Source organism: Amblyomma americanum, chromosome 10 (genome assembly GCF_052857255.1).
Source record: "Amblyomma americanum isolate KBUSLIRL-KWMA chromosome 10, ASM5285725v1, whole genome shotgun sequence".
Lineage (NCBI taxonomy): Eukaryota > Metazoa > Arthropoda > Arachnida > Ixodida > Ixodidae > Amblyomma > Amblyomma americanum.
The window spans coordinates 83987268-84014722 of record NC_135506.1 but is presented as its reverse complement, the minus strand read 5'-3'; the positions used below and the strand labels follow the sequence as shown (position 1 = coordinate 84014722).

Here is a 27455-nt window from a genome sequence, read left to right as displayed (position 1 = left end):
GGATAAAATGTCTGCAGTAGCCAACAAGACCACGGAACGTCAGAAGTTCTTCTGACTGTGCGAAGCTGGGGAAACTGTGAAACAGCCTGTATTTTCTCCGGGTCAGGTCTGTATTCATCAGGTGTTGTGATGTGTCCTAGAAACCTTAGGCTCTGCTTACAGAAAGAAACCTGCTTTGGGTTCACTGAGAGGCCAGCTTTGTCAACCCTATGCAGCACCTCTGCTATGTGCTCCAGATGTTCCTCAAATGTGTCGGAATACATTCAATTCAATTCAATTCATTTTCCCATGTGTACATGGTGAGGGTCGAGGGAAAAAAGCCAGAAGTTGTGGCTTAACATGCCCCTCGGCCCCTAGATTGCAGGGCAGCAGACAACATACATACACAAAAATCCTTCGAAAAGACAATGAGGAAATGAAGCGTACACAAAAAATGATAACAAAAAGCAAGATAAAAATATACTGCAAAGAAAAACATGTCACTGGTTATTCAAATCAGGTCAACACTTTATGGAACGAAAGATATAAGGAAGCAGTGAAAGCATGATGAAATATAAAATGTAGCACATACATCCTGTATATTTTTGCGGCATGCTCGTGATACATCAACTTTTGCGGCATGAAACTTATTTAAAAGACAAGGCAACGCGTTTGCTAGGCCATATGTACCATATATTGTGCGGCATGTTGGAATATGCCACAGTTCGCAGTGTCTGCTAGGGTAAACTTGTACATTTAGTGAAAGGTGTGCCGTGTCACGCAAGTAATTCACATTTTGTCTTAGGTTGTGGAAACCCGTTTTCCCCCTCCATTTCGACGTGGCTGACCATCTCCATCGGTGTGCATCGGGACAACCCCGGCTGGGCGAGGAGGGAAGTCTCCCTCATTGGGGAAAAGGAACGGCGACGGCAGCGCCACCTCGTAGGTTACGCGGAATTCTGCGGGACCGGACAGAGTCTCGTCGGGATCCGGCCAGCGTCGTGACCGGTTGCAGCTGTATGCTCTCGTCACCTTCCGCGGCAGGTGCACGGGGATCCGTTGTGCCTTGCCACTGGACTTCTGGTTCCAGGCAGCGAAGCGAGCGCAGCATACGCGCGCTCTGGTCGCCTTCCCCAGCAAATGCTAGGGAGTGGCTTTGCCCCAAGAATGCGGCGCGCACAGGAAAACCCGGCCGCCATTATCGGCGCATACAAACGTTCGCCGCCGATACCTCCGAAGTCACGCCCCTGCCCCAGCAGGTAAGTCGGAAGTCCTACTTACGTAGCCTTCTATTTCTGAGGAATGCCTCGTTGATGTTTTGTAGCTAGCTGGCCCGCTCTGTGTATTGATTGCAAGTGTAATAAATAGCATATGAGTGTTAACGCTATTGTCGTCCCTTCCCTTTGTCCCTCGAGCGCGAAACCCTCCGCGGTTAGCAAGCGGGAATGCGGGCGGGCTGGAAGGCTTTGTTCCCCTGTATTTCCACAATGGCGCCCCAACGCGTGGCAAGCTCTTGGGACGAGGGACAACAGTCAGTTCGGTTCGTGGAATGCCCGCCCTGATTTGGAACAGCGTTAGGCCTGACCCGAATTCGGAGTTGCTAGCAAGGCGAAGACGCTTTTTTGGAAAGCGAGATGAGCATAATAGCAGCAGGGGAGAATTGCCGTGCATGCTACGCTTTTGATGAGCACTTCACTGGTACACCTTTGGAAGGTGAACTTAAAAGGTCCGCACATGGGGAGCGAGACCGAGACGTCCACGGAGAATAGCAAGCTAGAAGCGAGTGAATGCGGAAGCCTGAAGGGTGGCCCGATTTTTCTTGTACATAGTTGTAAATATTCTCTGTTCTGTCTCTTTGGCTCTGGGAGCCGGGTGCCGTAATCAGCTGATTTGGATTGCAGTCGTGATTACAGGAAAAGCACCAGGGCGCTGCGACACCGCGAGAAGTGGTAGGCGCCGTTCGCGTTAGGGTCACCTTGGCAGAAACGTATCTCCTCGTGGCGTCGCGTTCTAGCTGTTCTCCTTGGCCCTTTGTTGGCACCGGCAAGTGTCAGAGCAAGTAGGCCTAAGGCCCGTCGTAAACTGCCTGTCGCTTCTGGGAGGACATAGTCGTACCGTGGCACAAGCACGCGCAAACGGGTTTGCTTGTTTTATATTTAACCTCGCTAGAGCCAAGAGGTCTCGTTAACTACAGAAAGCTGACTTTGTTTGAACGAACTTAGTATTTTTTTTGGGCTGCGAAGCGAATATATAATTTCGCGGAACCAGAGACGCTTACGCAGCTCAAGTGAGCTTAACATCACCATTTCGGAAAGCGAACCGCGAATGTGCTTCGACCGAAGACAGCCAGCTACGTTCAAATGAACCGAGCGTTTGGGCAGTGCCGGATAAGATTGTTTGGCACTTGCATTGCTCCGCATTTTACCAAATGGTGAGTTTGCACGGTCTCCATTGTTTTTGATTCAAACTTTTGGAGATCATAGGAGCAATATACATTCAAGAGAAGCTGCCCCGGTCTGCTGTCCATTGTATGGGTCCCTGTCTGCTGCCTGGCGGCCGTGAGTCATCGAGCTGCGCAGTCTCCAGCGAGCAGTTTGCAGCGGCTATGAGAGCGGGGGGCCAGCCCTTCTACCTTCCAACAAAGGCGCGTCGCCGCGAACAACACCCTCCCGACACGCTAATTTTGGATGCCTGCCGCGAGACAAGGATAGGTGCCCGGTGACCTTGCTGCTCGTCGGATGAACCCGGCACCCCGCCTGTACGAGCTGCCTTGCAGTCGACACCGTCACCTCAACGCTCGTGGACCCTTCGTCTATGGCATCCATGGACGAGTTCAACCGTAGGCCATTTAAGGCGGGAGGGATATGAAAACCTGTTTTCCCACTCCTTTTCAACGCGGCCGACCATATCCATCGGTGTGCGTCGGGACAACCCCGGCTGGGCAAGGAGGGAAGTCTCCCTCACGGGGGAAAGGGAACGGCGACGGGAGCGCCACCTCGTAGGTTACGCGGAATTCTGCGGGACCGGACAGAATCTCGTCGGAATCCGGCCAGCGTCGTGACCGGTTGCAGCTGCACGCTCTCGTCACCTTCTGCGGCAGGCGCACGGGGATCCGTTGTGCCTTGCCGCTGGACTTCTGGTTCCAGGCAGCGAAGCGAGCGCAGCAAACGCGCGCTCTGGTCGCCTTCCCCGGCAAATGCTAGGGAGTGGCTTTGCCCCAAGAATGCGGCGCACACAGGAAAACCCGGCCGCCATTATCGGCACATACAAACGTTCGCCGCCGATACCTCCGAAGTCGCGCCCCTGCCCCAGGCGGTGTCGGAAGTCCTTCTTACGTAGCCTTCTATTTCCGAGGAATGCCTTGTTGATGTTTTGTAGCTAGCTGCCCACTCTGTGTATTGATTGCAAGTGTAATAAATAGCATATGAGTGTTAACGCTATTGTTGTCCCTTCCCTTTGTCCCTCGAGCACGAACCCCTCCGCGGTTAGCGAGCGGGAACGCTGCATCCACGAAGTGGGAGTGCGGGTGGGGCAGAAGGCTTTGTTCCCCTGTATTTTCACAAGGTCCTTCTTATATCTTTCAGCCAGCCTAACATTATACATTTCAGATACTTTTACGGCATTGAACTGGCGGAATAAGTCGCATGTGTTTATATCTCAACCGACGCTGAGTATTGCACGTAGAGCCTTATTCTGTAAAACGTAAATCTTATTTTTATTGGTACCTGTAGTTGTTCCCCAAACTAAGTGCGCATAGTTTACTTGGGACATAAAGAGCGAATTATACGTAAAGGGAGAAGTTTAACTTTGCATGGAAGTAAGTAACGATGCCGGTTAATGATACCTGTGACACGAGAAAGCTTACTGATGACAGCGTTAACATGATTATCCCAGCTTAGCTGGCTGTTGAAATATACCCCTAAGATTTTAATATTGTCTACAATTTCTATCGTTTCCAGACCTAGCTTGGTCTAGCATGGTAGCATGGTAGAATAACGTTTTTATTTTTTGATTTGAATATAATAACCTTAGTTTTAGTTACATTAATTTTCAACTGATTATTAAGGGACCATTGATGGAGTGCACTTAGAGTCCTATTTGCCTCGTTTATCATATCTCCACATACGCTTGATGAGAAGAACAGTGAGACGTCATCTGCATACATAACACACTTTGTATACAGGCATTGATTAACGATATCATTTATATAATTTATATATAGGTTAAAAAGAAGCAGTCGAAGGATACTTCCGAGGTACGCCATCAGTTACTTTTTTTACTGAGGATTGACAGCTATTAATACTTACAAACTGAAAGCGGTGTGCAAGATACGACGAAAGAAGCGCATGAACACGACCCCTAAAGCCGTAGTCGAACAGTTTTCCAAAATTACATTATGACTGATGTAGTCGAAAGCCTGCGAAAAATCTATAAAAACATCAAGGGCAAGTTTTCTTCCCTCGAAAGACTGTAAGATATACTCTTTTTGGCTTAGTAATGCTGTCTCGGTAGATTTATGTCTGATAAAACCAAACTGTGAATCTGTTATTACAGTAAAAGCTCGTTAATTCATTTCATTTCATTTTATTACCTTAAAGACCCCTCGCGGGGTATTACATAAGGGGTGGGATTAGCAGAAAAGGCACAAAACAATGCCATTAGTGATCATGAACAAAAAATGTTGTTTAGATTGCTTGCAAATGATGAAGGACACTGACGGGACCGTGAAAAATTGTCGAATTAACCGAATGTCGAAATATCGAATGAACCACAAAAAACATGAAATTTGCCCCAGCATGACATACCTTTATTTGGCAAAGAAGTTTGTTATCGTCGTCTGCTTTTTCGGGCGAATTTGAGCGGCTACAATAGCTCTAACAGCTGCCAGATGCTCCGCGGCACGCGAACCATCCGGAATTTGTTCACAGAAGTCTTCCAGCACGGACAAGGCTTCTGCGGCTTCTTTCACCGTGCGCTTCGGCGTTTGGGGCAGGTGCTCACAATCGTCATCTTCCGACGAATCGTCGTTGTCGGCGCCTGTCACTTCTTGGATGATTTCGTCCTCGGTCAGCTGACCGGCAATGGCGACACCATCATCGATGGACACGTAATCCGCGAGCCGCACGGCAGGAGGCAAAATGCTGTCGAAACAGCTGTCGTCTTCTGTGGTTGCGCCAGCTGCTTCTGTCGGCAGTTCCCCCACACCGCAGTTCGGTTGCACAAAACCGCTGTGCCGAAAGCAGTTCGCAATAACTGCTGTAGGCGTGTTGGCCCATTCGTGCGCCAGAATGTTCAAAGCGCTGAGGAGCGTAACGTCGTACTTCTTCCCAGCTTCCATACAGAGAAGCATGCGCTGCAATACATGCTTTCTGTACTTGCATTTTATATGCTGGATTATGCCCTGGTCCATGGGCTGAAGGGCTGCGGTTGTATTCGACGGGAGGAACACAAGCTTAATCCATTCCAGGCCCGACACCTTGCAGTGAGCACTGCAATTGTCCACAACCATGAGGACCTTCCGTTTCTTAGCTCGAAAATGCCGATCCATTTGATGAAGCCAGGACTGAAATATGCTGGACATCGTCCAAGCCTTCCAGTTGGCTTGGTATTCAACCGGAAGGCGCCGCGCGTTCTTGAAGCACCTCGGCTTCTGAGCCTCTCCGATCACTAGGAGAGGCAGACTCTCTGTTCCCGTCATGTTGGCGGCAAGTAGCACAGTGACCCTTTCTTTGCTTCTTTTCCCTGCTGTGCAGGGGTCACCTTTAAAGGTGATCGTCTTATCCGGGAGTGCTTTAAAGAAAAGCGCTGTTTCGTTGGCGTTAAATATATTCGGAGCGTCGTACGCAGCTAGGTGTTCACGAAGCCCGGTGATCCGCCACTCCTCGATCCTGTCTTCGTCCACGGATGCTCTTTCGCCACACACTCTTAAAAGTCAGATTGTGACGGCTTCTGAAGCGAGCAAGCCAACCTTCAGAAGCTTTGAACTCTTCAAGGTTCATTTTGTGGCGAACCTTTCAGCCTGGGCACAAATTAATGGCCCACTCACAGGGAGGTAGGCCTCACGTGCGTTTCTAATCCATCGCATTACGGCTTCTTCGAGTTCCGGGTGGGCCGCAGTCCGCAGTCGTTTCCTTTTGTCACCGTAGGCTTCACTGTAAAATGCCTCCATAATGCTGTTTTCATTCTTCACGTAAGTGGCCAAGGTGGTTCTTTTAACATCATACTTGACCATCACGTCAGAGCGTGAAACACCATCCTTCAGCACCTTCAATATTTCCACTTTCGTGGCTAGGTCCTTCGCCTGGTTGTACTTCGGCCGCTTTGCCGGTGTCGCCATCGGAGCAGGACGCGATGGCGAGGCGTGCAGGCACGGCGCGCTACGCACTCAAAAACAGCACAGTAAACACGCTGGCAAAGCACGCAATATCCAGAAAAGGCATGTTAGGGTTCAATAACCGCGATCGTAGCAGCAAGAAACACGGGGCAACGATGACACACGCCAAAACGAGACTTGCTGAAGATAGGGTTAACACGACGACTGAGCACGACTGCAAGAGGCAACGAAGCACAAAGAAAGACACCGGGCGCTTCGGCCACTGCTAACCTTGCTTCCCTCGCCCTCTCTCGCACTGCTGATGATGATGACCGTATGGATGGCCTACGCTACATTCTTTTTTTCCAACTTTACAGTAGCGCCGCTCTTGGCGGGCCGTGGAACTAAATCGAATTAACCGATGGGCGGTAAAATTTGTCCGAATTAACGAGGGTTTTGCCCCATAGACTCCTATATATAATTGTAGGGACCATGAGTGCAGGTCGAATTATCCGATTGTCCGAATTAACGGGGGTCGAATTGACGAGCTTTCACTGTATTTGGTTTTTGTCACAAAAGCATGACATTCGTGTGTGGATAATTTTTTCCAGTCCTTTAGAAAAGATTGGCAGCACGGAAACTGGCCTGTAATTTGAAACGCAAAGCTTATCTCCTTTATTATACAAAGCAGTCACTTCAACAAATTGCATGCACCGTGGCAACACTCCGCATTCAAAACTTAAATATATGTGCTAAAGTTGGGGCTAGAATATCTAACATATGCTTCACAGGCCGTATCTGCAAATCATCCGCATCAAGGCATTTGCTGTTCTTCATGTTAAAAAATGCAGTGAACGCTTCAGAACATGTAGGTGGACTTAGATACATAGAATCGCTGCTTTGCCTGATGAGAGCATCATATGACATGTTTGACGAACTTTGGTATTCTCGGGTAACGAAATATTTATTGAACGCCTCTGCTAGTTCCTGCCCATTTACACTTCGTCCTTGAATAAGTAGTTCTTGAGGAGAGCTAGGCTGCGGTGTACGTAAAACAAGGTTGTTAATCTGGTTCCATAACTTTCGGGAATCACCGTCGTACGATTCGAATTTTCCGTAGTAATACGAATCCCTAGTACGCCTTAACTTTTTGTTTAGCTTATTTCTGAGGAGTTTGTATCTTGCTAATAGTTCGGGTTCACGTGTTTTAATGAAGTCTTGGCACATTTTTTCTTTAGATTGTATCTCTTTGAGCAAATGTGACATCATCCACTCCTTGCGCCCTTTTCGAGGTGCTACGTGCGCCTTGTATGGAAAATGTTTGGTGTAAAACAGTTTAAATTTATCAAGAAAGCTATCATAAGCGGCGTCGACGCCTGCCATTGAGAGCACGTCAGACCAGGTTATATCTGAAACAGCCTGTCTGAAAGAAGCAAGGTTTTTCTCAGTTATCGCTTGATGAAACCAAGCACGTGCTGGTTTTTTCTTCATGCCTGATTTCACCCCTAGCAGTATTGAAAAATGGTCACTAATGCCATGATGAAAGCGAACACAATGCTCTTTTCATCAAAATTAGTAATAAAAAGGTCAATAAGTGATTCTGTATGCATAGTAACTCTAGTAGGTGTATCAATTGTGTTAATGCAGCCATTTGCGGAGAGCAGCAGAATAAAATCTTTTGATGCACTGCTATCGGAAAGCAGATTTACATTAAAATCGCCACCTAGAAAGACACTGAAGTTGTTAGAGTTCACAAAATTCAAAAATATGTCAACGAAAGAAAAGAATTCTGCAATGTGGCCATCAGGAGGGTGGTAACAAATTGCAATAATAGTGCGGTCAGAATTTAAGCAAACCATTTCGTAGTCACAACAAAATCTTGGTACTAGGTCAAAATTTATACACTTTTTTACTAAACCACAAACACTGCCACTACGATTTAACGATCTGTTCACGAAGAACAAGTTGTACCGGGCATATTACTTCTTCACCACAGGAGTACCAGGTTTCTGTAATCATAAACACTTCAAATGTATCTAGTTCATTAAACAGGCACTCAAGATCAGCAGTTCTATTCACGGCAGACCGCGCATTCACAAGGAGACAACGAAAAAGCATTCACAAGAAGACAACGAAAAAAAGTGTTTGTTAATATTTCATTACATTTTACTTCATTCATGGTGATTTGATAAGGCTGGTTGATAAGGCTGCGCACTTCTACATTGATCAATGTTTACGGCGCCCTGACCGAGTGGTCCGTGGTTCCACACTGTGCTCTACTTCGCTTTCTTCGTTTTTTGGTCCTAGTTCAACGATGTTGTCGCTATCATTGTCCCAGGCGAAAAGACAACCATTAATTAGGACTTTATCATACGTCAACCTCACTTTTTCTTTCCTGATAATATCATCCAAAAACGCCAAGCAGTATGTGTGCTTGATGCCCTCTAACAATTTGTCCATCAAGGATTGGAAAGTTGCTGGTCCTCCGGCTACACCAAAAGGCATTCTTTTAAACTGGAACATGCCTTTGTGGCATACAAACACTAGTAAATGTCGGAGCTACAGGCACTTGAAAAAAAACCCTGTGCAAGGTCAAGACTGGAAAACCATTTGGCATGTCCCAGCTGTGCAAGCACCCAGTCAGTGCGACGCATAGGGTATACTGGTACCTTTGTACTGGTGTTTAACTGCCTGTAATCAACTGCCAGATGGTACCCACCGCTTTTCTTCTTTACTAGGGCTGGGGCACTGGCCCATGAGCTTGTGCAGGGTTCAGTGAGGTCTTGAAAGCATTCGTCTAGAATCACTCTTTTTTTGGGCACTGACTGGACATAGAGCTTACACCGAACTGGTGGGTTAGAGCCTGTATCAATTCTGTGAACCAGGAGTGAAGTGCAACCTGGCTGTGTAGTGAAGACATGATCATAAGCACCCCAAGTGTTTTTTAATTGTATGCTGGAACCTTCAGTTAGATTTGGCAGGTTTAGCTGGCTAATGTCCAACTCTGGGGTGCAGGTACTTGTGTCAGCAGCAAACAGCGCTTGTGTAGCGGTCACAACATCGTCATCATCATGATATACACTAGCAGAGACTGCAGCTTCAGGCTTGGGAGACGATATGGCTGGCACAGATCTTGGTGCCTCTTCAGGGGTGTTAGGGACCTTTGGCCACTTACAAAATCTGATCAATTCAAGGGGCCTGTCACGTAATGCCCACCCACCGAGAGCCATGTGCTAGGAGACACCAGCCATTTCTAGAAAGCCTCTCCCAAGCACAACCTCAGGGCACAGGCTGGGTAGCAGCAGGAATCACTGCTTCCATGAGCCACCTTGCCATCGAATTCGGCAATGCACTGAAAGTGAATACTCCGACCAACCTGTGGCCAACTGCAGGGCATGCTTCTCTTCCGGAACGCTAGCCTCTTGGCCGCATGCTACTTCAAAGGCACACTTGCCCATCAAACTGACACTTGCGCCCGAGCTGAGTGCGTAGAACACACTGTCTCCAATAAGAAGCTCGGGGAGCCATTCCTTGCCTCCGTCTGACGCTAGAACATGCAGTGAAGCCGCATAGCCGTTTGCCGGATCAACTGCTACGCTTGGCCATTTCCCAAACACTGAGCTAGCAGGTGTCCCATCTGGTTGCAGCGGAAACAACGGGGACGGCCGCATGGTCTGCTGCTGGTGCAGTCGCGTGCAATGTGTCCCACGCCCCCGCAACGACAGCATTCTGTGGTGCAGTTTCTGCCTGCGTAGCTCCAGGCTTGGGGCTTTGCCTGATGGTGCGAAGCGTGTGGAGCCGCTTCTCCTCGGCGTTGCTGCTCGAAAGATGAAGCTGCACAGTTGTTAATACCTGCTGTGCCTATGCTTTGTGCCGGTGGCGGGTGCACTGTTTGGGCGACCAGATGTAGCGCTGGCAAAGAAAGGAACGGGCCGGTCACTTGAAGCGTGCACGGCTGCGGTTGGAGTGGCCAGTCTCAAAGGGGCAGCTTCGACTGGGTTGAGGACATCGCCATGGGTGAGCTGTGGTGCAACGACTGTTGGGGCGCAGTACACGAAAGCGAGGTCAGCCGCTGCTGTGCTGGTCAGCTGAGGCGGGGGCATGCAGCTCAGGCAGTGCCATGCGCGTTCCATTAATGGACCAGCTGCTTTTGCCATTTCCTTCACGTTTGCAAATTCCATATTTGCTTTAAGGTCTTGATACGCTGGGTGCATTTGACGTTGAATCCGGTTAACATTCTCCGCGTAGGAGACAGGCTCGCTGATACGGTCGTAAGATTCCGCAATCGCGTAGATAAAACACTTCAGATTTTCCGCCGGGGATTTGAGTGCGGTGTTCAAGGTCTGCATTGAGCTGACTTTCGTAGTTAACGGTGGCAAACTCAGCGCAGAACTCCGAAGAAAACAGCCTCCAGTCGGTGTAGCCACCGGTGAAGAGCTACCATTGTTTGGCGGAGTTGTCAAAGGCTGCGGGCAGGATTTGTAAGCGGCATTCTGGCGGAACGCCACTAATCTCACAGCATTCCACATATTGCTCCAGGAAATCCTCTGGCAGCCGGGGGCTGTTGTACCAAGTATCATGTGAACCCTGGGAGCGTAACGGAACGGCCTCGAAATCCTAGGTCGGCTTAAGGCCTAGCTGGGTCAGCGTTAGGCCTAACCACAGCGGCCGTTCCCGTCGGCACGGCTGTGTTGGGCTCGAGTGGCATTGTGAGGAGCAGTTCTTGCACCTGTGTCACCAGTTTTTCGCGCTAACATGCTTCCAGTTGTTGTTGCCAGCAGCTCCTGGACGAGGGAGGGCGACGGGCAAAAATCGTCATGAGTTGATGGCGTGCAGTCAGTCGATTCCATGGTTCATTCGGCCGGACGAGCCCCCACTTGTCAGGTCATGTTTATTTCTACAGTTCAATTCGACGCGGTTACACGTCTGGTCACAAAGTCGTCAGCCTCGACATACACACACCATCACACACCGTAAACACCTGACACGTTCCGCTTCCTGCCTTCAACTCCCCGCACACTTCCCACACTCCTCTTGCACACATCATGCCCCCTTAAGGGAGGACCTGGGTCTAGGTGATTAAAAATCAGCCCAAAAATCGAATTTCCAGTGTCCATTTTCGGGATCCTGGCATATTTCTGCACCTATTTAAAAATTTCGATGCAAAAATAATCCATATTCCGACGCTAGATTAGCCAAAAGAACCGAAGACGCGATCGCAGCCTTTTAAATTGAGGACAAATCATGCTCGATTTCTACTGCTCGCAGCTCGGAAACAACGCGTGCCACTGGCGCCATTTTGGTCTCGTTCAAAAGTTCGCGCTTCCAGCTTTTTTTTCTTTCAAGCAGCAACACTGTGGCTGCTGTGGTCGTGGATAAAACGATCACAAAAAGAACGCGCAGCGTGCGTTGCTATTGGCCAGTTCAGGCTCGTGACCAATATGGCGGCTTACGATTGGCTCCGTCGTGACGGGTGGCCATGGGTGCCCAAACAAAGGCTCCATTTTGTTAGAGTCCTGTCCGACGCGCACATCGCAATGCCTGGAGGTCCGAAAAAATTCCGTTCTGTCAACCGCTACGGGCGGAGGCGAAAGAAAGCCAAAAAGCGCGCAGATGAACCAGCGCCGTCGCAAGGCTTAGTGGGTGCTTGGCAATCGACTGCAGATACTGCGCCGCCGGAAGATATCGCCGTGCCGACTGCGTTGGACGACGTGGACAGCGCGTCTCTTCGCCACGGACACCACGCGTCTGACACCACGGAACCTGGAAATGAATCGACACCGCTGCAACACGTAGTGGATCCCCAGCAATCAAGCGTGGTTGCTGCAACGTCGAAAAATTGTGCCTCGCCGGCTTCGCTGGTCGGCGGCTACAGTCGCGTGAGGATTGACACGTTTGTCGTGACGAGCAGCGAACTGCAACGAGTGAGTGCCTGCGAGAAAGCTGCGCTTCGACAGATCAACTCAACGCCAGCAACAAAAAGGAAGCTAGAGTGTTTCAGGACCAGTAGAGAGGAAGCATCACCCCTGTCAGCTGCTAATTACGTCATGCTAGATCTCGCCACTTTGAATGTGCTTCTGAGCCTTGTGGCGTGTAAAACTTGCCGTGGGTGTGTGGAGGTAGTGCAGGGTGATCAAGATTATGGCCTCGCTACGAAGCTGATATTGGTGTGCAAAAACTGTGGCAAAGTTTCGTCCGTGTGGAGCTCTCAGAGGGTTGACAGCGCGAAACGTTGCAACCCCTTTGAGGTAAAGATTCTCGCGGGCCGCGCAATGCTGTCAACTGGTAACGGCCAAACGGCCATGAACGACATATTTTCGGTCATGGGGTTGTCTGGGCGAGCGATGCACAAGAAAACTTTTCAGTGTCATTTGAAAACTGCCCTACAGCCCGCTGCCACTCGAGCAGCAGAAACCGCAATGAAGCAGTGCGCGCGTGAAGTGGGGACGCTGTATGAAGAGTTGTGCTTTGGCCACTGAAATAATATTGCCGTATGCTTCAACGGGACATGGATGATGCGGGGCCACTCGTCGCATATCAGCGTTGGAGCTGTTATAGAGCTATTCACTGGCTATGTGTTGGACTTTGTCGTCCTAAGTAATTTTTGCTTAGGTTGTGAACTCGGTCCGAAACCTGACGCAGAGGAATATGGAGACTGGAAGGAAAAGTACCAGGTCAGATGTCAGAAAAACACTGACTGTAAATCGGGTCAAATGGAGGTTGAGGCAAGTCTCATTTTATTTCAGAGATCTATTGAGCGCCACAACCTCCGCTACACGACTGTCCTCTGCGATGGGGATAGTCGCTCATTTGATGCCATAAACCAGGCGCAGGTTTATGGGTTTATCCCAGTCAAGAAAGAAGACTGCGTCAACCACGTTGAAAAAAGAATGGGAACAGCTCTTCGCAACCTCGTTCAAAAGCATAAAAACGAGGATGGTCGACGCTTAGGAGGTAAAGGCCGACTAACGGATGACTTGATTTCCAAATTGAGTACGTATTATGGTCATGCTCTCAAGTCGCATGAAGGCAACATAAACAACATGAGAAGGGCAGTCATGGCCACATACCGCCATATGACATCTACGGATGATCACTCTGACCACTCGTTGCGCCCAACTGGCAGGGATTCATGGTGCCGGCACAATGCCGCTGTTGCAAAAGGTGATCCAGCACCCAAGCACAGCTACAATTTACCACAGGATGTAGCTCGTGCACTGCTTCCAGTTTATGAGCGGCTCTCCGAAAAAAAAACTGCTGGAATGGTGTTTCCGTGGGAAAACACAGAACTCCAATGAGAGTTTTCATTCTGTCCTCAGGAATCTGGTGCCAAAAGAGCGCCACTCCTCACTGTTTGCCATCAAAGCAGCTGTCGCTGAGGCGGTGCTTCGCTTCAATACAAGGTGCAGAATGCAGCTGCCACAATACTAGGCGAGCTAAAAACAAATATGCCAAGAACAGGCCTCAAGAGGGCTACGGAGAAAGATGTTCGTCGAAGTCGCAAATGTGACAAGAAACATGAAAGTTCAAATGCGTTGAAGAAGAGTGTGAAGCGAAAGCACCGGGACTCAATGCACCCAGATTATGCTCCTGGGGCATACTGATTGCATCTTTCTAGCTTCTTTTAAAGTTTTGTGTGAATAAATAATCTGTAAAACGTTTTTCTTCGTTTTCTCATAACTGTACCTTTGACCGCGTTGCTAGTTCTACTTATGCTATTGCTATAATTCTTTTTGCACCAGAGGCGTAAACTCATATAGAGTGTAAAATTACAAATAAATATGTGGTACTTTATAAGAAAACATTTAAAAATTACATGTTTTCTTGAGTGTCCAGGTGGCTTTCTGGTCTCTAAACTTTGACAAGCTCTAACTTCGCATAAAATGGGACCAGGACATTAAAACTTCATTTTTGCACTCCTCAAGTGTTGCAGATTAATTTTATAGGTCAATTTTGATTGTAACATCTGTAGTTATACAGGTAGATCACCTCCAAACAAAAAAGATTAAGTGCTCAACATTTTCATAACTAGATTACTTATAGCAAATCTATATGCATATTTGAAATCGGCACAAAAAACTACATAAACGATGCTACTTTCATCAAAATCTGCCGGTAAATAAAAAAAAATTGCCTTAAGGCCAGGGTCCCCCCCCGACACCCCTCTTAGAACTTTTTTCCTTATTTATGGGTGGATCTCGTTGCAACTTGCACCATTTGTATATTTTTGCATGCCGATTTCAAATATCTGATTAGTTTTTTTTGTAGATGAAATAGTTTTCAAATTTTCACCTAATTCATGTTGCTCATTTTGAGGTGAGCTAATTAATTACTAAATACTCTATGGCATGATGAGAATAGACCTGCCAGAGTGATCTAAAAGGATCATAGAGTGCAACAAGACAAGAATTAATGTGCTAGAAGAATTTCAACCAAAGTTACACCTAGTCAAACTTTTGTGACAAAAAACCCAAGTTGGCACCCAAGATTGATAATTAATTTTGTAAATGTTGCCTTGTAATAACTGAAGATATTTTAGTCTTAATGCACTGTCCAAGAGTTTTTCTTTTTAACAGAACAAGAATGAGAGCTATAGCACAAGAAGTTTAAGAAGTTTAAGTTTAAGAAGTTTAAGAAAATTGCAGAAACCTGAAAACTGCAGTTTTGAGAAAACAAGAAAAAACATCTCACAGTATGTACATATAAATTATGTCAATGATTGATATGTCAACATGATCAGAAGCTAGTGGAAAGTGAACTAAAGCAAAAATTAATGGCTTATGCCAATTTCAGCCTAAGTTATGCAATAGGAAACTTTTAAAAGGAAAGGTCCATTTGGGTACCCAAGACAGATAACCATCTCAGTAAATTTTTTCTTGTGGTCATTGCATTTACCTTGGTGTCATGTGACTCACAAGGTTCCCTTTCTAGCAAAAAAAAAAAAATTATAGCAATAGCAAGAACAGGACTGGAGATATTAATTTCAGAAATGCAACACCACCAAAATTGGGGGGGACTGTGAGAAGCATTCAAGCCTCACAGCATATTTAATCAGGAAAGAAAACCTTAAAGACCTTCGCATGCTTTCAAAATGCACCAGGAGCATAGTCAGGGCGCATGCTGTCGCGGTGCTTCTTTTTTTCCACTTTAGCAAAGCCAAGCAAAGCCGCCCGCTTCTTCGCAGAACGCGTGCTACGGCGCATGTCCTTTTCTTCAGCTCTCCTGGAGACAGTTGCTGGCACGTTCGCGTTGCATTCTTGCAGAATTGCTGTTGCTGTATGCTTGCAGCCGGCATTGAAGCGCAGCACAGCTTCTGCTGTGGCTGCTTCCATAGCAAACAGTGACGAATGCCGCTCTTTGTGGATCGAAGTCCAGATGATCGAGTGGAAGCTCTCGTTTGAATTCTGGGTCTTCCCCTGAATGCACCCCTGCAGCAGGCTCTTCTCTGATAAGCGACTGTACACGGGCAAAAGAGCTTCAGCCACATCGCTTGGCAGACTGTACTTATGCTTCGGCTCGGGCTCCTCTTTTGCTTTTGCAGCGTTGTGGTGGCACCAAGACTGCTCACCAGTGGGACACAAAGTGTGATTGGGGCAGTCATCAGTAGACGTGATGTGGTAATATGTTGCCATCACGGCTCGCTGCATGGCATCCACATTACCTATATTTGACCTTAGCGCTCGGCCATAATATATAGCCAGCTTGTCAAATAGATCAGCTGTGAGCCTTCCTCTGCCACCAAGACTGTTTTCCTGCACCCTTGAGCCTCTGCAAAGGTTGCGCAAAGCTGCTCCCATATGCTTGTGCACATGGTTTATGCAATCCTCCTTGACTACTTCAATGTAGCCATAGATTTTAGCATCTTGAAGGGCACTAAACGTGCGACTGTCCCCATCGCATAACATCGTTGTGTAGCGCATGTTGTGGTGCTGTAGAGACCTCTCAAATAGAATTTTACCTGCCTCTACCTCCATTTGGCCAGCCTTGCAGTTGGTGTTCTTTTGGCACTCGTGGCGCGATTTCCAGAGTTCATAGCCGTCAGTGTTCGGCTTTGGGCCAGTTTCGCAGCACAGACAAAAGTTTGACAGCACCACGTAATCGAGCACATAACCAGTGAAGAGTTCCACTACGGCACCGACGCTTATATGTGACGAGTGCCCGCGCGTCATCCATGTGCCGCCGTAACACACGGCAATGTTCCCCCTGTGCCCAAAACACAAGTCATCATATACCTTCTCCACTGCATGCGCGGCCTGTGCCATAGCTGCCGCGGCTGCTCGAGTAGCAGCAGGTTGCAGTGTGTTTTTCAAGTGCCGTTGAAACGTCTTGTTGTGCATGCAATGCCGCAACAATCCCATCGCCGAAAAGATATCGTTCATTGCTGTCTGGGCGTTACCGGTGGACAGCATTGCTCGACTAGCAAGAATATTGAGCTTGAAAGAATTGCACTTTTTCTCACCGTCAACCCTCCGCAAGTTCCACTCGGCCGCAATCTCACCACAGTTGTCACATAACACGACCAGTTTCACGGCGAGGCCATAGCTCTGGTCGCTGGTAATCAACCTCACGCATCACACGGCATCACGGTTTTGCACCGCACGACATCCAAGAGGACGTTCGCAACGCTGAGGTCAATTATTGCATAGGAGGCTGTTCCGTCTGCGTCTGATCCTGTGGACGCACCACTTGCATCGGCGAACAGCGCGGTCTTTCATGCCGTCGCCGGCGTCGATTCCAGTCGATCAAGTGGAGACTGCTCACGGGCACTCGTTTGAGTTATGTCACTGTTAGTGACAGGCGCGGTGTCAATTCGTATGCGACTACAATCGGCACGAAGAACACCGCCGTTATTAAGCGGAGACGGAGAAGCGCCGCCACCCGCAACATGATCATTACGCAATCCCGTACCACTGGCGCTTGCTTGTTGCACAGTATGCAACAATGTCACATCGTTAACACGTTTTTTTCCTTTTGCACGCTTTCGCCCGAACTTGTGCACAGAGCGGTACTTCTTCGCACCTCCTGGCATGGTTCTTGCGTTGCACTAGCGTGGTCGGCAGAAAGACAAAATGGCGTCGCCGGGCGTCTGCTTTCCATGGCTAGCTTGCCGGAACCAACCAGACGACGCCATTTTGATCACCTGCCTAAGCCGGCCAATAGCAGTGCGCGCCGCTATTTATTTTTCTTTCGTTTTTTTGGCGAAGGCGGCATGTACAGGGTTGCTGCTCGAAAGAAAAAATAAGCCGAAAGCCGGCACTTTCGAACGAGACCAAAATGGCCGCAGTAGAGCGCGTAGTTTCGATGCGCCAGGCGATCAAAATTGGGTGTCGTTTGTCCACAATTTAAAGGGCAGTGGGTGTGGTACTGCATTTTTAAATCGCTATAACTTCTTAATTACGTGGGGTGTAATGATGAAAATCTGCATACAGATGTGGAATGGTGAGAGGAACACGAAAATTAAAAGATTGAAAATCTGATTTTTGGGCCGATTTTCGGTGCCAAAGAGCCGTGTCCCCCCTTAAAGCGGTCCCCTCCAACTCTCTTTCCCAGCGTCCCATGACCTGCACCAGACCCTTACAATATTATCCCCTTGAAAATTCTGTGCAAAAGCACAGGAACGATGCGCCATATGTCGAACTTCAATTTTGCTGGCTGTTTTATACAGTGCAGTCCACTTATAACGATACCACATATAACGATATATCGGTTATAACGATAAGTTGATTTAAAAGTGTCAACTTATGCACTGAGGTTATAGAAAAAAAAAACATAAAACGACATGTTCGTAACCAAATATCGGATACAACGATCAGAATCTTGCCTTCTGGACGACGTTTTCGATGCTGAGCGTGACATTCGCGGCGCAAAGTTCCCTTGAACGATGTCGAGATGGGGCGAAAACTTCAGATACGCGAGTTCGCCATGCCTGCCGCCATTTTTCCCGCGCGCAACGATTACGAAAGCCACGAAGAGCGAGCATCGCGAGTTGGCGTAAGTGCCGCAAAACGGCGCCAGTTGCTCCACGTGTCGGCCGCATCGCCTGCACTACGGAAGGAGCACGGTGGGAAAGAGAGAGGGGAAAAAAAAACGAAGCAGTGGTGCCCCTCGCGCGCCTGTATGAGAGCAAGCGCAGAAGCAGAGGGGCTGAGGCAATCAGACCAGCACTGTCTGCCTGCCGAAGATGGCGCTGACCAAGCGCAAAGCTGTGACGCTGGAGACTAAGCAACAAATTTTGGAGGACTCTCGCAGTGGCTTCAAAGTGAGTGTGTTCGTCAAGAAGCATGGGCTCACGCAGTCGACGATATCGACGATTTTGAAAATGGGTAGCGCGGCAATCATAACTGGAGCCAGCCGGAAAAGGGTTAGGGACCCTTTGTATGCTGACATTGAAGAGGCATTGAATTGAACCAATGGTTCCTTTCTACCCATGCGCAGAATGTGCCCATCAGTGGGCCAATACTGGCCCCAAAGGCAAAGCAGTTCGCTTGTCTTCTGAGGAAAGAGACCTTTGAGACCGGTGGAGGCTGGAGTGAAACTGCAGTAGTGAAACTGCATCTGCCACACGAGCAAGTGCCCATCGCAAATTACTTTAGCGCACCTAACGCTTGAGGTGCTTGTTAAACATGAGAAATAAACACGTTGTTTCTCAAGTCGTATGTTCTGCAATTACTGTTCTTCAGCAAGAGTAAAACTTTAGTCAGGAGCTACAAAGGTATGTTTGGCAGCCATTTTTATGGCAGTCCAGATATAGCGATGATCGGTTATAACGATCATTTTTTTTTCAGATTTTCGATATCATTATAAGTGGACTGCACTGCATGTCAAACTGTGTACCGCTCCCTTGAGAGTGGTACTTCATTTAACGGCACTCTTGGAGCCCTTTCCAAATGTGGAGACTGATCGGCTATGTGGCGTTTGTCACAGTGTGCCGAGGTGAACGTGTGGTGAGCAGAGAATGGCCTTTGGTCTCTTGTACTCATTTTCCATGTCACATTTCTCTCATGTTTAGAAGCCAACCTAACTAAAGCCTAGCTGTGTGGCCCTCGCGTGGTGTCCTTCGCTGCCGAAGGCGTGGCGGAAACTTCACTTTAAGTTTAATGAGTGTTTATTTTATTCGTCGTGTACTGGCAATGTGATTAAACATCTTATAATAGGCAGTGGATATTTCCAAAACAGCGTCCGCAGTGGCTTCGTTGTGAAGCAGAATTGATCTAGCAGTTTCTACAGAGAATGGTGCGCAGCCAGGACTCTGGAGGGTGGCATGTCGCTTCAAGAAATGCGCCACTAGCGTGGGTGCAATGTATTTTCGCTTCTAGGTAATAGCTAAGGCTATATACAGTCGCCGACCAATATTTCGGACGCCCAATTTTTCGGACCTGCCTGAAAATCCGGACCTTGCCATGGTACCGTCACACACTCCATAGAGTCAATGTATAACACCGACCAAAATTTCGGACGTTTGAAATCCTTCTCGTTCGATTTTCCGGACTTTTTCTTTCAATTCGCGACTCAACAGCTACCGCAAACGCAAACAACGCCAGTGCCATTTTGATTTTCTGGCCGCTGCCATTTTGGTTTTTTGCAACCTCGAACCCACGTGTCATATCGGCCGCTGATCACGCCATCGGAACCGGAACCTCGCATACCCAGTATAGCCTCGATAGCAGGTACCGCTTGCTGCACCCTCCCGCCAGTGCCTGCTCTGCCGTGCTGCCGTTTTGCTCTGTCGTCAGTCGCCGCAGTCGCCATTCACGTGTGGTGTGTTGTGCTGTTTCCATCGCCGCGTCCGCGTCAACTACAGGCAGTTACCGATGGCGCCGACACCGCCGTCCTCGTCCGCTTCCTCGACAAAACCATCGAAGCGAGGAAATTACAGCCGTTTTACGCTGGAAAAGAAGGCCGCCATTATCAGACAAGTGGAAAGTGGCCGGTCGCAAGCGGACGTTGCAAAGCAATTTGCAATCTCGAAGCAAACTATGTCAGATTACCTAAAAAACAAGGTTAAAATTCTAGAAGCCGCCGAGAAGTCATCTGGATCCCGCCACAAGAATGTCAGCCAAGGTGCCCACCCGAAGCTTGAGGAAGCCATTCTGGTGTGGCTGAAAGCCATGATTGCCAAACAGGTGCCGGTGTCCGGTGATGTTTTAAAGAAAAAGGCAGAAACCCTGGCGCTGCAGATGAATATTGAAGGCTGCAAGTTTAGCGATGGTTGGGTCCGAAATTTTAAGAGGAGACATGACCTCAGCTTCAAAAAAATGTGTGGCGAGAGTGCCGCGGTTGACGAGCCGGCTGTTGAAAGCTTTCGGCGTGGCAGGCTGCAGTCAATGCTGCAGCAGTTAGCGCCCGAAGATACATTTAACTGCGACGAAACCGGCCTCTTCTACAAGCTGTTACCGGAAAAAACCCTTGCTTTTGCCGGCGACCCTTGCCACGGTGGCAAGCACAGCAAGGAACGGCTGACAGTCCTTGTCGGCTGCAACATGCTCGGCACCGAAAAGCCCCCGATGCTGGTGATAGGAAAATCAAAGAATCCAAGATGTTTAAAGAAGCGCGTGTTCCAGTGCTGTACGAAGCCAACAAGAAGGCTTGGATAACGCAGCACATTTTCGAACATTACATCCGGAAGCTGGATAAAAAGTTCGAGCGCCAAGGACGCAAAGTTCTCATGCTGGTAGACAACTGCGCTGCACATGGGCATATTCAGGATCTGAAAGCCATGCAGCTGGAATTCTTGCCGCCGAACACGACATCCCTACTACAGCCCATGGACCAAGGCGTTATCCGGACACTCAAGCACCTCTATCGGTCACGCATGCTTAGTCGCATGGTGCTATGCGTGGACAACGGCAAAACTTACAGTGTCGACTTGTTGTCTGCACTCGGCATGCTTTCCGATGCATGGAAGGCGGTAACTGAGGACACACTGCGGAATTGCTTCCGCCATGCGGGTTTCGCGATAAGAGACGAAGTGCCGTCGTCATCCGATGATAGCGCCAGTGAAGCTCATCAGCCATCTTCATCTGCTGACCTCATCGAGCACTTGCGCGCTGCGGGAGCCGTTCCCATGGGAGTGACGCTGGAGCAGTTCGCCAACGCTGACAGCGAGATCGAGCTCTGCGCTGAACTGACTGACGACGAAATTGTTCGCCAGGTGCTGGACACTGATGACTCGGGTTCCGACAGTGAGGAGCCGGAGACTGTGCTGCCAACTAGCAGTGAACTAACCCGAGCTTTAATGGTGCTTTCGGCTGTGTACAGCGAGAACGTCACCCTTGCCGACGTGCAAGCCGACTTACTTGTACGGCAACGTAGCGCCCCGCAGAGGCAAATTGACCAGTTTTTCAAGCCGCTCACTGAATAAAGTGACTTTTTTTGCGTGAATTCGTTTTTTCGGACTGCCTGATTTTCCGGACGCTATCTCGGCACCTTGAGGGTCCGAAAAATCGGTCGGCGACTGTATTGCCATTTCTTACATATTGAATTATCAATACAGTAATCCCTCGTCATAACGAAGTCAGCGGGACGGCGAGAAAATTTGTTATAAGCGGTAATTTGATATAAGCGACCACCCGAGAAAATCTAAAGCAGTCGAGCTTTAACTGCACCGCAACGGCGAGGAAGTCAAAATACAATGTATTCAGTGAAGCAATACTTTATTTAGGTACAAAAAAGGCAGTGAGCTTTGGCTGTTTCAAGTCCTTGGCGGGCGCGTGCAACCCCTGCTCTAATCTAACCAAGCATTGCACGAGGCCGCGGTCACCGCCCATGCATTCAACCTTTGGGGTATTTCGAATCGCGAAGGCAGTGGCCACTTTCATGCAGGGGCGGGGTCACGGAAATGCCGTGGCTAGTCTGAGGCTGTGTTGGTTGCCCTCAAAAAACGATAAACCGCTCATTGTAGGTACGCAGCGCGATCGTGAAAACTGAATGGTTATGCAGTAGAGGCTTTGCATGATTACGGGGAGATTTTTTTTCCTGAGGTGTACAGCTGTGAAGTTTGCAAATGAGTTCTTTGGCGAGAGTTTTTCGGCGCACCTTTGTCGACGACACTGTGCTAGTTCTATGATTCGAGCGTCACTGTTCGCGCAGCGTCGCGTTCGTGCCGTTGACAGATGTCTAGGAACAAAATTCAATGACCCTACCACGCATTTAGACCGTTTGTCTAGTCAGATGGCGTGAATCAAGCATGACCGGCTCGAACACTGTGGTCGCGTTGACCCGCCATGTTGACCGCCCGACTCGCCGCTGGCGACGCTCAGATTTTTCGTGTTTTCGGCAAGTTATCGGTTGATTTGCACCGTCAAAAGTGCAACGCAGCTAGGGGCGGTGTTTTATCGCGATGCAGGCCGATTATGACAAGCAGCAAGCAAATTTCTAGACCAGCTTCCCCAAAGTAGTCTTCCCGATTTGTTAACGTAGCTCCTCGCGTCGAACACGGTAAAGGGCGTGCGAGACCAGCAGCCGCTTGCGACCAGGCAGCAGCTCGAAAACACCGTTGTTCATGCTTGCAAGCGCGACCTGCTGGTCGCTTTCTCGTCTGAAGCGAAAACTCTCGGAAATGACGTTCGCGCGCTTTCGAGAGTTTCATCTGCTTTGGCCGATGTGAAACAATTAGTTAGGCTTAGCGACGACTATGGCAGCCAGGGAGCAGTTCACTTTGCTGCCGAAAGCTCACCTCGCTCGCGACACGCAAGCGTGAATGGGCTCAATATCAGAGGGACACTTCTTTTGTGCTTTTTGACACGTTTCAGCACCAGCAATGTTCTTTCGGGTGGTAAAATTTTGCTCACTGAGCGCACCCCCTGGAATGCTACAGCGCAAGTCTGCCCACGGTCTTTTGGCCACTTTACGGCATCCACGAGACCGCGGTTTTCTGGCACCGCAAGTGTCACGGAAATTTTATTTTCGTTTGGATTCTATCACTGGGAACACCAGTGATGCAACTGCGACCGATTCGGGCGTGCTTCCGTTCGCATCCGCTGTAAACAGCTGGGGGCACTCGGCACTCATTTGGTACCCGTTACTAGGCAGGTCATCGGTCGTAGGTTTGGTACTTTTGTGGACTGTTCTGTGCCTACCTGAGACTAATTTGTCAAGAGTATTAATTTGTCACTGCATGCGCAAAAGGGTAGCCGACGCGGCAGCAATGCCTCCGCTCGCCACTTCACTCTAAGCGGGTCAAACTCTTCATGTGCATCTAGTTATGCGGCTTAAAATGCATGCGTTTGGGTCGGGACCGGAAGAAATTTCGAATAAAGCGATACTTCGAGTAAAGCGATTTCATTATAATGAGGGATTACTGTATATTGAACTTCTTTGCGATCCCCTTTGAGTTCGATATATCCGAGTTCGACTACAATATTCGAAGTTGCTCAAAAATATTCATTTTTGTCATTCATATAGCTTTGCAACGAAACACCTGATATTTGCAAAGCTTTACTTTGTATATAAAGCAAGCCTTTAAAAAAAAAAAAACATGCCAGCCTATCCAAACTTCGTAAAGGTATCCTCCCATGTGACGAGACAGTGACTGCGACCGAGACGGCTACAGCCCTTTAAGACTACAGGTGGTGAGTGAGAGAGCTTTGAAGAATGTTCTTCCATCAGAGTGCCTAATTTTTCCAGGCAAACGACTTTTCATTCGTGCTGGTCTCATTTACCAATTACAAACAGTGCCTACATGTTCTCATGCTAACTTGGTATTAATACTTCAGGCACTCGAGTTGAGCATGACTATTAATATTCTATACTATGCATATCAACAATATATCTTGCGTAGTTTACTGTTTGATGATGATGCGAGGCCCACCACTGCACACCTGCTTAGTTGGCATCATGGTGGTAGTTAGCACAAAGCTGTTTGTAAACATCTCATGCTTAGAACTGTTTCTTTTGACCACCATGAAGAGTGTACCATATTTACATGATTGTAAGTCGTCTTGAATATAAGTTGACCCCCCCACACCACATTTCTGAAAAAAAAAAAAGACTTGGTCATTTACTCTTAGCCTTTAATAATAGAACGCAATAGCACTATCCCGCGGCCTCCGCTTATCGCCAGCCGCTATCGGCTGCTGCGTGCGGGCGCGCCCGTGAGCACATTCCAAAACGGAAACGTTTTAGTCACTGGATTACTCGTCCACACTTGCGCCATTGTCCTCACTAGTGTTGCCGTCGTGATTGCTGCTGCGGTCCCATAGCTTGTCATTTTAACATCGTCGTGCAGCGAAATCCCGCACTTCGCAAACAGCCACATCATGACATCACTAGAAAAGATGAAAATTTTTCCTCGCTGCAGCTGCCACACCTGTATCACCCACTGCGACCGTCGAGCTTGCGGCCCGGCACGCTGTTGTTCGTTTCTTCGCCGTAAAGAATGACAGCCATCTTGAATGTAGCCACGAATGAGCGCTGGTTGCTTACCTGACCCGGAGCAAAAATGACGTAGCACTACTTTAAAAACTTGTGAAACGCAGCTGGCAGTAGTCAAATGTGTCAGAGCCAAAGAGAAACAACGCATGAGCGGTGTCGGCTCTTCTGTTGGCTATCGGTACTCCCCGTCGCCGCTGCGGTTCCGAGTGGGGGTGCCACCACTATTGGAACAGCAGCCCTTCCATCAACTATCGACGCTCCCTTCAGCGCCCAGTGCATTATTGAAAGTGAACAAAAAGAAACTTGGATGACGCCTATTAAGAGCAGAACGCGAATGCATTATTGGGCCGCCGTCGCTTAACAGCAAACTATATCTACGGCCGCGTGTGGGGAGTGGGAGGGTGTGGGGTTTGCTACTTATCGACAGCCACCATTAGCCGCCACGCGCGGGGTGGGGATGCCGGTTTTGTGCGTTGACATAGCAGCTACTCAAGGCCAGCACTAAGAGCGATGCGACGGAGCCGCGCGGCAAAAATGCTACCATGCTGTAGCATGCCTGATATCTCGTTTGTCTCGCCTTTATTTATGGTGCGATGCTTTGGTTTCGATTTTAAGTTGACCCCCCCACCCCCCACTTCAGATTTTCAAATTTTGAAAGATAGGTTGACTTACAATTGTGTAAATATGGTACATGTGTTCAGAGAGAGAGAGATGCCTACCTGCATGGCAGCACCAAGGGCGATGACTTCATCTGGGTTGTGGCTGTCCAGCAGCTGGGAGGAGGGGAAGCGGGATGCCAGCAGGCCTCGCACCCGCCGCACCTTGGTCGACCCGCCACACACCACCACCTGTGGTGCACCGGTGTCAAAGAGGGTGCGTCCACACTTGAGGGCTCGGCCAAGACTAATGCAATGCAATTTGATTTAGTTATAGTATACAGTACAAGCTCGTTAATTCGAACTCGAAGGGGACCAAAAAATTGTTCGAATTAAGCAGAGTTCGAATTATCGAATATGCACTAGAATGAGCAGGCAGAACCCGAAGCAGTCACATCTGGACTCATTATCACGAGCTAGGCGCTACTACACGTTTGTGGTGGCATATTCTGAGAATTAAATTCATCCGGTTCTAGTGGCAAACGAAATAATTTGATTGGCCAGTTATGCACCAGAACCAAGTACTGGAATATATGATGCTAGTTATGCTCCATAACATGTTTATTTACAGGGAAGGAGTGTCAAAATTACAAAGTAATCGCTGAAGTGCATTTGCTTGCGTTTCTTCTTCCGAGACTGCATCAGCATCATCTACAGCTTGCCCAAAGCTCCTGCGCAACGTCAGAGTTCTCATTGACAGAGAAGTGGCGTGCTACAACATCGAACGCCAACGCTACTTCATGTGCACTTGGCAGTGGCATAGTCTCGTCGCTGCCGTCGGACTCATCACTGTCGGCTGTTCTCACTGCACGTGAGCCCTGCGACGTCTGCTGGGAGCATGCAACCTCTATTATATCGGCGTCACTCAAGGGGTCCAATGTCTCCCAGCTGCTGTCCACGCAGCTCGTGCTCGCGGCACCATCAAAAACCGTCATCGTCCGAACCGGCACACTACGTTGTTTACACCCCGTCATAGTGACCCAGCGACCACGGCACAACGAAAACCTGGAACGACTCGCAACGAAGCATCAGCAGCGTGGGCGAGTGCTCCGGCAGCGAAAAGCTGCTATGACATGCACCGGAACACGGGCTCCGTGAGCGTCGTGCACTCGGCTTTTTTTTTCTTTTCCATTATTTCACATCTCTCGTAAATTTGGAGCGTGCTTTACTCGCTATGGGTCAGCTTCTATCTACGAGGAGTGGCGTCAGCCAGTGGCTCCTAGTTCAAATTAACCATAGCAGATGCTGACTAGTTAGAATTATCGGGAGTTCTCCCCCATTTAAATACACAGGGCTGTGTCGGAACGCAGGCGTCAGTTCGAATTAAACGAGTGCAAATTAACGAGCTTTTACTGTATTAACAGGACAGTATTAAGGGTCCCGCTCAGCAGACAACATGGCATTGTTGGTGACGAGAAAATTCGGAATGGTCAAGAGGGTCGTGATGCTGCAACCACATAACCTCGCGTGGGTAAATCAAACATTCCACAATGATCGCCCAGTACAACAGTGATGATGTCGCTATACAACTCCTCATTAGTCTACAGGCTTGTGACATCATTCCAGCACCATTACGTAGTGCTTCTGGAGAAAAGCAACTGCACTGATAAAAAAAATGGTCGAGCTGGGACTCAAACCACTGCCCCTTGGGTCATGAGCTGGGAGGCCTTGCGAGTCTAGCGTTAAAAAAAAAAGTAAAATTACAGTGAAACCTCGATTATACGATGTTCAGGGGAACGCGCGAAACCGTCATATAATCTAAAAATCGAAGAATGTGGGCAATGGCGCTCGGACTTGCGCTGATAGCTGTTGACCGCCTTGAAAGCCCGCGGCAAGAACCTACGCCAATCAGATTAACAAAGACAAAACCAAGCATTTGTTTGAAACAGGTTTACAAAAAAAGTCTTTAATTACCATTTAAAAAAAAATCGATAAGTTTTTTTTTGCACCTTTGCCCAACCTCAACAAATCTATTTCCTTTCAAGGGCTGCCACGTCCGACAACAGGTTGCCAACATCGTCGCGTGCGCAAGCAAAGCGCCGGATGTTGTTGACGCTCTGCAACACGTCCGCATAACTCGGAATGGGAGTGCAAACCTCTGCATCGTTGTCCACTTCCTCTTCGTTGGAAGTTTA

General features: G+C 48.6%; 1 protein-coding gene across 1 annotated transcript in view; it reads right to left on the bottom strand.

The window, feature by feature from the left end:
• LOC144107752 (heat shock 70 kDa protein 14-like) overlaps window positions 1–27455 on the bottom strand; it is an 86089-nt gene that overhangs the window by 26619 nt on the left and 32015 nt on the right. Inside the window, 1 exon segment of the mRNA XM_077640911.1 lies at window positions 25384–25512. Within this exon segment, the coding sequence (XP_077497037.1) occupies window positions 25384–25512 (129 nt within the window).